Source organism: Serinus canaria, chromosome 6 (assembly GCF_022539315.1).
Source record: "Serinus canaria isolate serCan28SL12 chromosome 6, serCan2020, whole genome shotgun sequence".
Taxonomy (NCBI): domain Eukaryota; kingdom Metazoa; phylum Chordata; class Aves; order Passeriformes; family Fringillidae; genus Serinus; species Serinus canaria.
The window spans coordinates 31026214-31042295 of record NC_066320.1 but is presented as its reverse complement, the minus strand read 5'-3'; the positions used below and the strand labels follow the sequence as shown (position 1 = coordinate 31042295).

The 16082-nt window shown below is 40.4% G+C and overlaps 1 protein-coding gene across 4 annotated transcripts; it reads right to left on the bottom strand.

Moving 5' to 3' along the window:
* Positions 1-209: 209 nt before the first annotated feature.
* ACADSB (acyl-CoA dehydrogenase short/branched chain) lies at positions 210-16076 on the bottom strand. Of its 4 annotated transcripts, none has more exons than XM_050976385.1 (11): positions 15975-16076; positions 12021-12180; positions 11651-11751; positions 10967-11173; positions 10351-10521; positions 9737-9862; positions 9273-9365; positions 7156-7245; positions 4938-5075; positions 4051-4150; positions 210-3383 (listed from the first exon to the last, which is right to left on the bottom strand). In XM_050976385.1, the coding sequence occupies exons 1-11, from the start codon at positions 16014-16016 to the stop codon at positions 3313-3315; spliced, it is 1299 nt and encodes a 432-aa protein (XP_050832342.1). In that variant the 5' UTR covers positions 16017-16076; the 3' UTR covers positions 210-3312. The 4 variants fall into 4 exon arrangements, with proteins under 4 accessions (XP_050832342.1, XP_050832341.1, XP_050832344.1 ...); XM_050976384.1 differs by having other exon boundaries at positions 12021-12183; positions 15975-16061; XM_050976387.1 differs by lacking the exon at positions 15975-16076 and adding an exon at positions 15397-15903.
* Positions 16077-16082: the final 6 nt, after the last annotated feature.

The following is a 16082-nucleotide window of genomic DNA, read 5'->3' as shown; positions in this document are numbered from 1 at the left end:
GGCTTCCAATTGAGCTTGGCTTGGTAGAAGAACTTGAAATGTGTCTCTCACCAAAAGATTTTCAAGTGGAAATGCAATAACATGTTAATTAGAAAAGTCTTTGCATAGCAAAAGGCTCCCAAAGAACAATAACTCTGTAGTTCATGTAAGCCTTTTCTAACACAATCTTTACATAGGGAAAAGAAAATATGAAAGAAAGAACAACAGCATAGAAAAGATGATACATAATGTTGTATTTGAGTATTTCCCAAGTAGTGATTAAACCCTTCTGTGGAAATCTGCCTTGATCACCCAGCAGAGCAGAACTAGAGAAACCTGACATGACACAGCCATTCTCTCCTGGTACAAAACCTGCAAGATCTGGCAACAAATTACAGATTATTAGAGAACCATGAATTCATATACAAGCATTGTATCAATGCTTGTATACAGCATTGTATCAAGTCAAAAACAAAATTCAGGCATTTTTAATACATTCTCAATACAGGTTTTTTCTTCTAACCAGGGAAGCTCACATGCAACATTTGATACTGAAGTTGCTGTTCCAGGACAACAGACTGGATGGACTAAAGGCATAAAAAGGGAAAAGTCACTGATAAAATACATCTTGAGTACACCTTGAGTATTAAAAGCTCAGAAAGCCTCCCAGCATTGCCCACAACAGCTCTGTAGCTTGTACCCACAGTGCCAAAGGTAGAATTGCCATTGATGACCACCCAAAAAATGCCTGTCCCAAAGTAGAACAAGGGCTGGGGAGCACAGGCAGCTCTAAACAGCTCCTGGATAACAGCACAGCACTTCTCATTCCTAACCAAACAGCTGAGCTCAGATGGCAGGGCTGGGATTTCAGGTCCTTTCCAACCCAAACCATTCTGTGACTGTCCCCAGAATCAGTGACCAGAGTAGCCAATGCTCTCCACACAGGTACCTGTCCTCTTAAAACAGCAAGGAAAGTTACTCAGGGGTTGAAATTGATTTGTGCACATACTCCTCCACAAAAGTTTGTATATAAATACAATACGTTATTTATTTCTTTCAAAACTGTGTACAAAATACAGCATACATAACAAAGACATGAAATATTTACAGCTGTAACATTAGTTAAAGGCTTGACCTTGATTTATTGAGAAGAAAAGCTCATCAGCTACTGTTGAATTGCTGCTGAGGATGCTCAGGCTGTTTGCTGGACTCAGGCATCCCATATCAGACTGTGAGGAATCACATTAATCTCATTTTCCCCTGGTTATTTTTTCAAATGGATACCTGACACAGTTCTACACAAAGAGAGTCTTTTTACATTACCCTGGATATCCAGCCCTTAACAGTCCTTCAAAGAGCTCTGCACTTCCCTCCACAAAGGGTTTGCTTCTTAATGAATCAGTGAAGTATTGCCAGTCCTCAGTCTCACACAAAACTGCAGATGCCAAGCTGAGAGTGCCACAAACCAGGAGATCACAGCAAAAGCCAAACCCTGTTTTCTGTGGACACTCATGTGAGCAAAGCAGATTAAACCCCAGCGGCCTCAAGGCTGTCTCACCTTGGCACAACTCAGCACAGCAATCAGCATTAACTCCAGCATTTTGCAGTGTGGTTTTGATTATTCTGGATTCACACATAGACTGTGTTGAGCAGAATAACTGCAGTTAAATGTTGTGGTGTCTGTAGTCTTAATTCTAGTCTAAATAAGAATTAAGACTAGTCTTAATTTTAATCTAAACTTCCCCAGCTGTTTCAATTCAGCTGAAAGAAAGCCTGCAAGTAAATCTGAAATGCATTAATAATGATTACTAATAATATTGCTAGAAGAAAACTTCAGAAACCATCTAGCCTACCTTCCTACTCTTGTATTTTTGTAAATCTCAAAGCTCTTGATCAAACTGATATGGGAGGGGCTTTTTTATTGGCACAAAGATAATCACCCCAATAATTCTTTGCCCATTACCAGGCAAAGTGTGTACATAGAGGGATTAATTCACTACAGCAGTTACTTCCCTTTGAAGTCAGAGAACTTTTTAATAGTGCTTTTCATCCTTGCTTGTTTCTTTGTCTAAGGCACTGCTTGTTTTACAAATCCCACTTGTTAAGTGTCACTTGTCCTGGTTTTGCTAGGAAATCCTCTGGGAGTCTCAGCCTGTAATGTTCTAAGCTCCACTCAGAGTGAATCATCAGTGAAAGGCAAGCTTTAAAAATGAGATTCCTCTAAGTCAGCCAAAACCAGAAAACCAATCCTTCCCTCCCCAAAACACTTGAAACAGATTGCCAATTACAGCAATTAGGATGATTTTTCATATATTAAGCTTCCTGTCTCTTGATTATTAGCTAATTAGCTCTCCAGCACTGAAGAGGTTTCTGCTGTAAATAAAATGTCTAATTTTAGAGTAAACAGAGACAAATAAAAAAAGCAAATACTTCCCAACCCCCTGCCCTTTTTTCTCTCTTAAAAAAGGGGAAAACTGTGCTGGAGAACCACTAACTTCCAGGAGCAAGGAATTCTAGGCTGCAAATTAACAGAGCCTCCCTTTAAAGTTTGTAAAATGCATTGAATGTGGAAAGGCCACTGGGAGGTAGAATCACAGCACTCCCATTACCCAGCTTGTATCTGTCCTTTTGCAGAACTACTAGAGCTTTTTTAACCCCATTTCAGAAAGATTTCAACTCAACCTTTTATGAAAGGAGAACTATAAATAGGCTCTTAGATTAAAACCCTTAACAGCTGAGAAGGCTGGGAAGGGAGGTGGATATTATCCACCTTTCAGGAGTACAAATTGGGGCTGCAAGGGCTTAATTACAAAGATATCCTTAAGAACACACTGAGGGCTTCTGTAAAAATGACTCCAATTACAGCAGCTCCACAGACATCACTCCACCTGGGAGAGAGGAAAGCATCACTTCCCTCTCTTTGCACCCCATACTAATGCAGCAGCACACCCCAAGTGCAGCTCCACCCCACACACCAGCTCTGCTGCATGTGGAGAGTCCCTTCTCCCAGCTGGATCAACAGAAATGCCAGGGATTTGGATTCCTTTGTTTTCACTCTGAAATCTCCAAGTGAAGATGAACTGCTGACATGAGCTAAGGGAGCTAAATCCAGTCCTTGGAAGTGTCTCAGGCAGAAAGAAGTTTGGATTTGAATGTAGAATTCATGATTTCACATGAATCACTCCCTCTCCTGAAATGGATTTCCCTATGATTTCACTGTGATGGTGTATTCTTATTTATTATGTCACCAATGCCTTCTGTAATTACCAATAAATTTACAATTAGTGTTCAGGAAAATAGTTTTTATAGAGCATCAAGGAAGTCCTTATGCTTTCAGTACTCCTGTGCTAAGAATTTTGCAATTGTGCTCAACTGGATATTTGAAGTTCCTTCATATATTGTACCTGAAATCAGAAGAAAACAAATTACTAGACTCTAAACCCACAGTGAGTTTATGAAGAGAGATCAAAATATCATCCTAAAGTCCAGTGAGAACCTTTGCAATTATGAAAGGAAGCTTTACTGTGCAAGTACTAGCACAGAATTGTATTTATATAATATTATAAACATTCCTATTTTATTATCTGTAACAATGAAAGCACTTTTCTGGCTGGCAACACATAATGCAAAGACATTTTCCTGAAAAGCAGTTCTTAAATAGCCAACAAAAATGAAGAAGTTCCAAAAGCTATTGTAATAAAAGCCAAAGGGTAATATTGTTAAAAATATCAAACTGTTGTGTCCAAGGATTATCCTGATAAACAAGAAAGCCTTGAAAAGAAAACTCCACGTGGATTCAGATCTTAAAGCCAATGGAAGTATAATCAATTTTATTTTTTACAGAAATTTTCTTAATAGAATGGGGAACAGTGTTTGTATTTTATTGGTATCTAATGAAACATTTTATGCATGTACATACATTTATACCTAAAGTTTTATATCTGAGCCTTTGAATTAGTGTTGACACATTCCTAAGGAAAAAATATCCTGAGAAAAAAAGCCAGCCCTTCTTCCTCCACCTTTAATAGCACCAAAGCTACAGGAGATACTTGGTAAGCAAGTGGCACTCACCTATCTTGCAGTCACGGTAGTACTTTTCTATTGGGTAATTCTTGGTGAACCCAACACCTCCCATCCATTCAATACATTTACTGGTTGTCAGTGTTGCAACCTACGAAAAGAGTTTCAGAGTTACAGGATTCAACTTCAGACAGTGGTAGTAAAACTTATACTTTGTACCTGATTAATAACAAAACAGGGAATAAAGCAGTGACTGGAACAGGAGGGAAGAAGGATGGGTATTTTGTTATTTGTCTTCAGCAAGCCATTTTAGGATAAAAACAACATAAATCAGAGGACATTGGGAGTTCACTAATTGTTACAGCAATAGTTTCTCTGCTGCTCTGTGCAAAAGACTGGCAGTGGTATGCAAGACAGCAATTGCAAAGAGGGAAAAGCCATCCAGTTCTGAGTCATTTTAAGACTCACAGATGTGACCAGCAGAGCTGAAATGGTCACAAATGAGCTCTTTACAGTGTCATTTCTCATGCCACAATAAGATTTCTAAGAAAATTAAATCTTTCTTGATAAGTATTAATTCACTTTCTTCTTTTACTGTTGTTGGTTCATTTAAAAAATTTTATTTAGGGGCATGAGCAGCTTATTCTTTGGTGACTTACATCAAATTCTGTGCATGGACTGAGAAATACAGAATGGTTTGGAGGGGATCTTAAAACTCATCTCATTCCAACCCCCCTGCCAGGGGCAGGGACACCTCCCACTAGCCCAGGTTGCCCCCGGCCCCCCCCACCTTGGCCTTGAACACCACCAGGGATGTGGCATGCAAGATAAAAGTACATCCAGAGCTTCCACTCTGATTAATTCTGAGTACACAGGGGGTAGCAGAAGGAGCTTTAGCAGCAGTGGGATGAAGGCCTGCAGTGAGGGAGCTCAGGTACCTCAGCAGTGAAGTACTTGGCCATGCTGGCCTCCTTGATGGCCGGCCTGCCCGCCTCCGCCAGCCGCGCCGCGTTGTAGGTCAGCAGCCTGGCTGCCTCCAGCTGCGTGGCCACCTGGGCGATCTGGTGCTGCATCCCCTGCAACAGCAGCACAGCACTCACACAGAGCCACAGCCCTGCTGGAGCTGCCAGCAACAACCATGCAATGCACCTGCACTCTAAAATAAAAACATCAGATCCAGGTGGGAAGTAAATCTGTGACAGGGTCTCTGTGGTCGAGATGACCCCGAGGGGTTGGAAAGTCTCTTTTTCCCAGCCCCACAATTGAAGAAGAAGTCAGGATTCCTCTGCTCTGGTTCTTAAGGTTGTTTATTCTCTGTTATCTATAACATTCTTTTTCTGACCTGCTGAGGTCTGGCTAGCAAGTTGGTCCGTGGCACACTGACAGCCTTGGGGCAGTGTTATCTTCTCATACTAAGAATTACGTGTACATTATTTACAATAATTTTCCAATACCTATCACCTATGTTAGACAGTTTGACTCTACTCTAAACCAATCCAAAAGTGCCACCATCACAGCAGAAGATGGAGGATAAGAAGAAACAGGAGGAAGGACAGGACATGCCCAGATTCCTCCATCTTGCCTCCTGAACCCCCATTCTAAAACCCCAAAATTTTACTTTTTCACCCCGTGGTAAATTCACTATCATTCTATTCAAACTCCTGTGGCTTGTAACTCTTTGCACAAAGTTGGTAATTATTTCCATGGGTTAAAATCGAAGGCACAGTTGTTTTTACTCTGTGCCAGGGTCTCCAAGCCCCCTGCCAGGGTCTTGAGTCCTCCAGGGCAGCCAGAGGAATTTCCTGGGTTCTGACAATTCTGTGTTCCTTCTGTGTTTATTGACAGAGGTTGGGAACACTCCTGGGCCACTGAATTGCTCTCAGGAACTGCAGTTCTATTTTCCCCTTTCCTGTTCTTGGATTCAGGAGCACTGGGGTTCTTTTGGCCTGACTGGACAGAGGGTTACCTATTTAAACCCAGGAATAGAAAGGACAATTTCATCCCAATCTTAACATCCTCCTCAGGATTACAAAGGTATGAGGAAGACAGAGCTGCATTTTCATTCTGCAACTGTTCACTGAGACAAAACCAGGTCTGCTTCCCTAATGAGATTAGCCAAGGAAGACTTGCAAACAAATATTTCTTAAATAAAATTGGAGAACTAGCAAGGTGACAACTCCTTTCCTTGCCCCAGAGGCACAAGACAAGATTTAGAAGCAGCTTAAAGGTGCAGAGGACACGACTGAGGAATGGATTAAAGGGGAAGGAAAGAGGTGGTGGAGCAGCTCACATCTGAATGGTATTACAGAAGAATGGGTTTATTTAAGAACACCCAAATATTATGATCATTGAAAATGAACATTTAGTAGTCTAAAACACAATGAAATCTTTCATCTTATTAGAACATTAACACCATTCCCTCAGATCTGCAGAAATATATAGGCAGGTCAAAATACCAAAATGATTTGGCAATTATAAATTCCATTTCCCATTCAAAAGACGTAGTTCCAATCATTTCCTAGGTATCTATGAGTGCTTCCTAAAATTTGCATAAATTATGAGTAGTGCTAATGTTCCTTCTCTTCAGCTGAGATGTAGGTTTCTTTTAACAAGAAAATTACCAGAGTAATTACAATTATGTATCTTCCTTATTAAACTATACATCATTTTTGCAACAAAGAGTCTTTTTGGCTGTAAGAAACAGATATTATAATGAAAACGAAATGTCTTTGTACAACACAGGAAATCTAATAATTCAGTTTTCCTCATCTTTTTATCATTTCTAGTCTCCAGAAAAAGCCCTTGCCCTACACCTCATGAAAGGGTATAAAAACTGGAGCACATTCAGTATAGTGTGATACTAAAATCAGAAGGGAGTTCCATCTGTATTATTTTTAAAGAATGTCAGTAAGTTATCAAGCAAAAGGAATATGTCAATAATATTTTTAAGTTTTAAATTATTTTTGTGGCACTGAACTGCTGAATTTTACATGGCAGATGAACGTTCATCCAGAATTTTTTTTGAAAGATACTCAAATATTGAGGAGGAGAGACAAGACATGAAGTGGAACATGAATTATGCAAATCATAATCCTAATTATACTGTTTATTGTGGTCACTATTTTTTCTTGGAGGAAACATTCCATTAACAAGTACCTGGAAATCAAACACGCTTTTCCCAAACTGGACTCTCTCCTTTGTGTAGGGAACTGTGCGGTCAAAACACCCCTGGGCCAGGCCTAACATCTGTAAGGAAAAATAAGGATATGGTCAAAAAAATGCATTCATTGAATGCACCTAATGGAGATGATCATAATTGGCCATCTTCTGGTCAGGCAGGTTGATATCCAGGAGAAAAGTTGTTGTGTTTCTACCCAGATATTGCTAAAGCTTGTATAGAGAATCCTAGGAGCCAGAATTTTACAGTTATCACACAAACTGAGGTGAGTTATAAAAAATAAAAGTTTGAGGAACAAACCTATTACATGCCCACTTCTTACCAAAGGCAAGTATTTCTGAAAACACTATCACTCATTTTTTGAACAACACTTATGGGTCAGCTGTAATTGCAAAAATATTGTTTCTTTGGAAAATTTGTAACTGCATATGAAAATGACTGTAAACTGAAGATCTACAGATTACCCTATTAAAGGAAAAAGAATCTGAATGATTAATCAAAACTATTTTCATAAGCAAAATAATTTCTCATTTTCTAAAGGACACCAGACTGAATTGGCAGAATTAGCAATTTATTTCCGAAGTTAGAAACTTAGTGGAGTGGAAGGAGAGATAACATTTCTTGCACTATCTTCCAACTCTGCAGAACACCTGTAGAAGAATTTAGATCAATTTTGTCTTTCCACAAAGGCAGAAGCAGTAAAGTGTCACATCAGACAGCTTAGAAAAACTACCTTGAATGATGTACAACAGAAAAAGAATTATACACAGGAAAAAAGTAAAATAAAACATTGCAGTCTGCTGCTAATCAGTCCCATTATCAGATTTGTCATCTCCTTATAGAAATTATAAGAACAAAGCACATCAACTTCAGCACCTGTAATAATATTGCAGCTGCCTTGCACTAAAACCATCTGAAACTGTTTTCAAAGCCACAATTACCCTTTACAAGATCTTCATTATCTTTTAAAACTATTACAACTGCAAAACTAAACTCAATACCACAGGGCTTTAGAGCTGCTGTTCTTGTCAAGTCCATTTCTCTTAATTTGAAGGTGCCAAGAAGGCAGTAATTAAGATATAACAACTACCTGACCTTAACTTTTAATTAAGGTGTAACTTGGAGTAATTAAGAGTAAAATCCAGACCATGTATTTTACTGGCAGAGCCTTTATATTATTTATATCCCTGGGAACAATGAGGCCCACAGCCCTTTTTAAATGCCATATCAGAGAAAGTTTAATCAGAGGTAATCTTTGGAAATGATGGAAAAGCCAGCCCAATTATCAGCATAGAGTATTGCCATGTGGAAAAATCTCAATTTCATGAAGAGGATTTCTTCTGGTCTGTCTGCAAACCAGGGCAAAAGATAAAGGAGACTGGTAGTGCAGAAATATTGCACAACAAAGTATAAACAAAGAAAAGATTACTTTCAAAAGTAAATTAAAAATATAAAAACTTATCACAAGTAATTTTATTCTGGGGCTGAACCTGATTTCCAGTGAGATAAGCAGCATTCTGAAATCCAAACTGACTTTACAGCAAAATACAACATTGTGAAATAACTCCAAGGTCAGTAAATATTCTCCCCTAAGATGCCATACAGTGCAATTTTCAAACAAAACAATGAACTGGAACAGCTCTGCTAGAGAAAAACATATTTATTTTAAAAATAAGTTGGGAAAACATCAGCTAGCACTATGTTAAATTTGCCAGCCCCATACAATCCCAGCTGGAAGCATTAATTTATACATTTCACTGTGTTAAAGTTTACATAGTTAGTTTTCTTTGTAAAATAAATTTTCATAGAGGAAGACAAGAACATGGACATAATTCAGTAACAATAATTTAACGACCAAAGAGAAGCTAATTGCCATTTAATGTTTTTGAAGTCTATTGCTTATGTCACCACAGGAGAATTTTCCCACTAGCAGCTGTTCCCATCTTTGCTGTAACTTTGCTACGGGAACAGTGACATCTAGTGGCAATCGAGCTTTTAATAAAGTATTTTCCAAACAGCTTTAAATATTCCACCAATTTCAGTCCAAACTCAAATGATATCCTGGCTGTGCTCAGTAACAAACCAAATCACCCACCTGTGCAGCAATCCCTATCCTGCCAGTATTGAGCATTCCAATGGCATATTTATAGCCTTGTCCAACTTGTCCCAGGATATTGCTCTCAGGAACCTAAAAAATAAAACCACCCAATTATTCCTGTTCTATTCTGCTTTGCAATTAATAAAAGGGTCCACAAGATTTATGAATTGTTCCTCATAAGTGAAGGCATAAAACATAAACCACAGCTTGATTCCTAGGATACCTGATTAGAGCATTCCCAGATTCACATGGCTATAAACTGATGACTGAGAAAAAACTACATCAAAATTTCAGAAATCCAACCCCTCTCTAGACTTCTGTGGAAGGAAGATGCTAAAATATGCCCAAAAATCAGTGTATATAAGGGGAAAAAATAGGGAATTTAATTAATATTCTTTCCTTATGTGTGGCCAGGTTCCAGTTGCACACAAATTATGCTTCAAGAGCTGAACTTACAATACCTTCACATTGTCCAGGGTGACTGGGCAGGTGGAACATGCTCTGATCCCCAGCTTGTCCTCCTTTTTCCCCACCTGAAGCCCCTCTGTGTTGCGATCCACTACGAAGCATGTAATTCCTCTGTAGCCCTGGGGGGAATTCAAAATAATCAAAAACTGATTTTCATACTAATATCCCTCAAAATCTACTACCTACATCCAGACTGGGCACAAGCCTGATACTTGCATACTCAGCTATGTAATTTTTTACTGGACACATTTTACTATAAAATACTTTTTAGCTTTCCATTTTGCCTTTTAACAACAGGAACTTGTCAGCTAAGTCAGAAAGGTTGGAAAAATGTAAGACTGAGTCCTGTTACTCAGAACACCACCAGTGCTGTGCTCTTCATCTAAGCAACCATGATCCTGACATTCTTCTTTTCCCTGGCTGTAGGAATTTATTAAATTGCTCACCAAGTTCTCAAGTGTTGTTGGGAAATATCTTTAAAGGTTTGCAGTCAGCTAGGAAAAGGTGCACAGAGTATTAACCTCTAACGTCAGATTATTAGTATAAAATCCACAGTTTCATAGATCAGCAGCTGTCACTGAAATGCAAGAATTCTATAGCAACTTACTAAGGATGGGTCTGTATTTGCCATGACAAAGAAAACTCCTGCATCTTCTGCCAAGCTAATCCACATCTTTGAGCCATTGATGATGTAGTAGTCTCCCTTCTTTTCAGCTCGAGTCTTCAAGGAAAAAGCATCACTGCCAGACCCAGCCTCTGACAGACAGAAACTGCCTAACTGCCAAAGGAAGGGAAAAAGCCAATTCAATTTTCACAAATATAAATAAATCCCATAAGAAAAATACTTATAAGCCAGCACAAGTCTCTTAAATTCAAACATTTTAACCTATTGCATTAAAGTAACTGAGTTTCAGCTGTGAAGATTAAGAATAGAAACACTGTGTAATTACACATCTCTCAAAGTCAACTGCTTTACAGTTCTCTTCCATGGTAAATTAAATTTTAATGAAACTAATAAGTGCCTTTCCACTTTTACCTCTCAGCTACTGATGACAGGATGTATCTATATCACCACAGACCTCAGCTCTAACCAGTGTTTCAAAGTTCACACATATTTTCCAGAGCTGCAGACACACATTAGCCACTGAAAAAAAAAATCCCCACTAACATTACTAAACGATAATATAATTTCAATTGTTAAGTCAAGTAAGACTTTGACTCACTGTATCTTTGGACACCCTGGGCAGGTAAGTTCTCTTTTGTTCTTCTGTTCCATAGGTGGTAAACAACTTATTTGTTAGAGTGTTTTGGAGCTCACACACAAGAGCCACAGCTGGATCAACTTTGGCCAATTCTTCCACTGCCAATATGATTGAAAAAAATGAAGCTCCAGTTCCTCCATATTCTTCCCCAAGCTCAATACTCATCAGCTGAAATGGAAAAGGGGCAAAGGTATAAATTTGTTGGCCCTGATAGCTGGAAAGGCTAAAATTGAATCCAGGAATGAACATCAGGATTTTGGCAATGAAGTCCTCATGGCTGCCCAGTAAGGCATAGAGGAATATTGGTTCTCTTCTCCATCAACACTTGGAGTCATGGCCTTTCCAGCATCCAATTATGCTTAGCCAATTTAAAAAAAGTGAGGGAGGAAAGACAAGGAATTAAAAGATAAGGTGAAGTATGTGGTATGGGGGAGATGGAAGAAGAATTACAGTAAAAGATGGAGAGTGGTAATGCTGTAAAGAAAGTTGTCATGTGATTGACAACCCGAAAATTTTTAATGGTTCATTAGTTCATTTGAATTATATCCCTCAATCTTTTAATCTGTAAATCTGAACAAGGTACATTTAGAGATACATAAAATGCTGTTACTTTCCAAACAAAAGATTAGGTAAAGGTGTGCAGACCCCTTGTTCAAACAATCCCTGTACGATGGAGTCTTCCATTTTGGCATTCTCGTCCATCTTTTGCACGAAAGGTGCAACTCGTTCCTGGGCAAACTTGGTCACTGCAATGAAGAGAAGAGAGAAAATGTGTAAATATTCAATAAATAAACAAAATAACAGCCTCCTTGGGGATCAATATAACAGGAATGTGGTGCTTCTGACAGGTTATGCATATCAGAAGAAAAAGTAGCCCAACAAAAGGCATAAAGCACAACTTCCCCAAAAAATCTACACATTTGACTAGAAATAAATAATGAAAATGAAATTTTAAGCTAAAATATCCCTTCTACTTGAAACATTTCTGAATTTTAACTGCAGAGATAATAGCTACCCATGTCTTTGAGCATGGCCTCCTCTTCGGTGAATGTCTGAAGTGGAGCACAGGCAAGTCCATCACTGGCTACATTTGGCTTGAGTTCTGATTTGGAGGATCTAAAAGCACAGGGAGAAACCCTCCAAGGAGCCAGGTGTGCTGGCATGTGTCTTCTCAGCTGCTGGCAACAAATAGAGAACATGCAAACAGTTAGGTTTGTATGTAGACAACCATATATAACTTTACCCAGTGCTTTTATTCAGTAAATGATGAGGAAATATAACTTACATCTAATGTTCAGCTTGAAAGCTTTTGAGAAAATATAACTTTCCCCTCCCCTGTGTCCTAAAAGAAAATATCCTTTAATTACTTTTCTTTTAACATGAAACAGTTTTCTTCCTGGAAGTTTACAAACTTTTACTCTACAAAGTATGCACAAGCATTTTTTAGTCAATTTTAGTGTTTACAGCAAATAAACCCTGCTGATAATATTGATTTTGATAGATGATTTTGAAAGTCTACTGCAATTTTCAGAGTAGTGAGTGTGTATTTCAATAGAATTACTACTTTCATTAAGAAGAATGGTAAGAGTAAATATAAAGTACACAGAGTAACTTTTACAGGCCTGTCAACTTTAATGACTGACTTTAGCTTTCTCCCTCTTTTTCTAGGGACCAGCAACTCTTGTTTCTAAAGCAATCTGACAGCTCCTCATGTGGATTATTGACATTTTGCTGTGAAAAGGCCTAACTTTTAACCGCACTGTGGATTTCTGTATTCAGACTGAATTCTTATCCATCACTTAATGATTTTCAGAATGAGCACACATTTTGCAGACAAAGCCCTGGCATTTGAATGCTTCTGTACAGGTAATTTCCACACAGTTAAAAAACCACAGTTAGTATGTGGACAGTGTAACTAATAATTAATGTGTCTTATTTGGTTGATTTATTTTAAAAGCATGGGAAGGAACTAAAACTAACTGATTTATGCTTATGCATAAATTTGTCCACAAAATACAACCATGATTTCAAGAAGCATTGGCTATCCAACCAAAAGAGCAGAGGCTGAGCATTTTACTGTGGGGAATAGTATTAATATGTGGCCAAAGTCACAAAAATGAACAGAACAGGGGCTTTCGGGAGGAAACTGCACACAGTGATTGTCAGGACATAGATAATGTGACAGCTTTGTCCCTCAGAGACCTAAAAACTTTTGTATTCAAAGACTTAATTACCTCACAGCAGGCTTTAGAAAGGCAAGTTTGGTATGAAGGCCAATCTGCTTTCCAAACACGGAATAATTCCTTAGGGTTTTAAAGGAAGTTGGCATAAAGGATCTGGCTCAAAAAGTAAGGGGCCAGCAGTAGCTAAAATGTATTCCTGAAAAGCAGCACAGTTTGTCTGTGTCTCAAAAAGGACAGAACAATGGTTCTGTTCTGCTCCCACAGCTCCCCAAACCCAGCCCACTCCGGGGCTGATCTCTGCCACAGATTTCTGGCACTTCTGCCTTGTCAGTGCAAAGTGTGGAGACACAAATGTCTCACCAGGACAAGTGCTGACAGAAACCCCCAGGAGAGACACAGCTGGGCCATGGAGCATATGAAAACATGTCTGCCAACACAGGTTTTTGGCAGCACTGATTGTGACCCCCAGAGTGAGGAACAGACTGGCTGTGCCCCGAGCAGGCGCCTGCTCAGCTCACAGAACACAGATGCACACTGGGACAGCAGCATTCCTCAAAACCAGCAGAAACTCTGGGGTCAGGAAGTAAAAATTCCTTTGATCCTTCTAATCATTCCCCTTCTTTCATGTTGGCTTTCAACACTTGTCATCTTCCTGGCTGAAGAACTGATGGAAAACACATCCATGAACTCTTGTGGAGACAAGAAGCAAAAGTCTGCTCTGATAAGGAAATTTTCATTTTGGCACAAACAACAATAAAACCCAACAACAACAAACAGTCAGAAGTGGTAATAGAGAAAATAAATATTGCTGTGAAAATTAAGTGTTTATTCACATTCAACACTCCTGGTGACATAAAAAAACCACTGGTGAGCAGGGCTAAATTATGAATACATTTGGATGGTCTACAACACTTTCAGAGGATGATGGAGTTACTGTGGGTCTTCACAAAATAAAGAAAACATTGTTTTAATACAGATTAAACCCATGTTCTGGAGCAGTCAGGCAGGAATGGATTATTTGCAGAACATGCAGCAATGCTGGGGTCACCTGACACCCAGGTGTGCAAACATCCATCTGTGCAAGTCTGTCCTTGGCGAGGGCTGAGAAGGAAAAACCTGAGCACACACATGCACATTTCTATTTATGCAAACTTCTATTCTGTGCTGCTTCCTGAGCACTGACAGGGCTGCAAGCCACACACACCACCTGCTCCTTCCACTACTTCATTCCCAAGCACAAAGAAAAGAGTTTTCCTCCATGGAGAATCACTGGGAACATAAAGCATAAAATCATGGAGTAGGTTGGGTTGGAAGGGCCATTAAAACTCATCCAGTTCCACCATCCCAGGGTGCTCCAAGCCCTGTCCAAGCTGGTTCAGGCACTTATCAACCATGCTTTGGTCAGTACTTGTTTGAGACATTTTGCTCCTCTGCAGGAGCAAAGGAATACTCCTAAAACTTCCTGACAAGGTTACCTTGAAAAGTTTTAAAATCAATGGCATGCATCCAAGGGATAGGATTAATGCTGGCAACTCCCACACAGAGAGCAGCAACTCACAGCTGTCCCAGAGGAATAACAGCCCAGAGTGGAATTTATGTTTTAGGTCAACATTTAGATTTAAAAACTAAATAAACAATCAAGTCACTATATCATTGTGCACCTTTCTTAGGGGCCATGTAGTATCACTAATTTCAGGCAGTTATTTAAAGAGCACGTGCATTACTTAAATCCTTGGCTGCAGCTTCCGTGCCTTTTTCTCCTGCTCTTCTTCTGTAGGTAGTGATTTATGCTGCTACAGGATTCAGACTGTTTGCCCTACTAAACACAGGCTTTTGAGAATTGGCTGCTGATAACATTGATTTTTCTCTTTATCTCAATTCTCACTCCACCTCAGCTCTTTAAAAGATCAGTTCTCCTGGTTTCCTTGTTTGTTTTACAATCTAAAACAAGATTTTAATGCTGGACCTGGCAGCAGCATTAAGATATAGACAGAAAAAACCCCAAAGCAATGTTTTCCTCAGCTCACTCTGCTTGCCTTGGTGACTGCCACTCCTGCGTCCATCCCATCTGGTTTCCACACAGCTCCTATTTCCCAGCAGAGAAGCTCCCCAATGGGAAGCTTGCACTCATTGCTTGGGTTGGTTTTCTTTATTTCAGTTTATTTCTAGAGCCACAACACCCCCAGGAGCTGCAGAAGAAGGTCTCACCGTGCAGAGCCAAGGCACACATGGCAAAACCCCGGGGTCTCTGCGTGTCTTGATCACAGGTCCAGTGCCTCAGGCACGTTTAGCAAAACCAGGCATATTCCGAATTGAAAGGGACCCAGAGCATCACCCAGTGCAGCTCCTGGCCCAAATTGGCACCCCGAGCATGCCTGGAGCGGAGCAAAGGCTGCCGGAGCTCTCGGGGCCGTGCCCATTCCCCGGCAGTGCCAGCACCCTCCGGGCAGAGCCTTTCACTGCTGTAACTAAAGGAGACCCCAGAGCGCCTCTGCTGCCAGGCCGGTGCTGCCTCCCCACAAACATTTCACAAGACTTTCAGAACTTCTCTTAGCGCCAAACCCAACACCGTCCCTCCACACACGAACCCACAGGGCAGAAGGAGAAAAGGACGTTCCCCACCACCGCCGCGCCTCACAGAGCTGCCCCTGCACCCCGACACGTCCAGCCCCGGCTCAGGGAGCCCCACCCCGCAGGAGCGGCGGGCTGAGGAGCTGCCGCAGCCCCGCAGGACGCGGTGCAGCGGTCCCTGGTCACCTCATCCCTGTCCCGCCCTGAGGCGTCACCTTCGCGCAGCCCCTCAGCCAAGCTCCCGCCGCCGCCGCCATTTTTTCGCCCGCCCCGTGACGTCAGGGCCACCTCCCGCATGACGTCAGGGCCAACGCCCCCATGAC

Bases quoted from the DNA above. Each gene is read 5' to 3' on its own strand.
- ACADSB (XM_050976384.1), bottom strand. From the start codon at position 16,016: ATGGCGGCGGCGGCGGGAGCTTGGCTGAGGGGCTGCGCGAAG. The intron at 9,366-9,736 runs GTATTGTAAGTT...TTTATTTTTTAG, and splicing joins TCACCCTGGACAATGTGAAG to GTTCCTGAGAGCAATATCCT. The intron at 7,246-9,272 runs GTGGGTGATTTG...TTTTCCTTACAG, and splicing joins GGATAGGGATTGCTGCACAG to ATGTTAGGCCTGGCCCAGGG.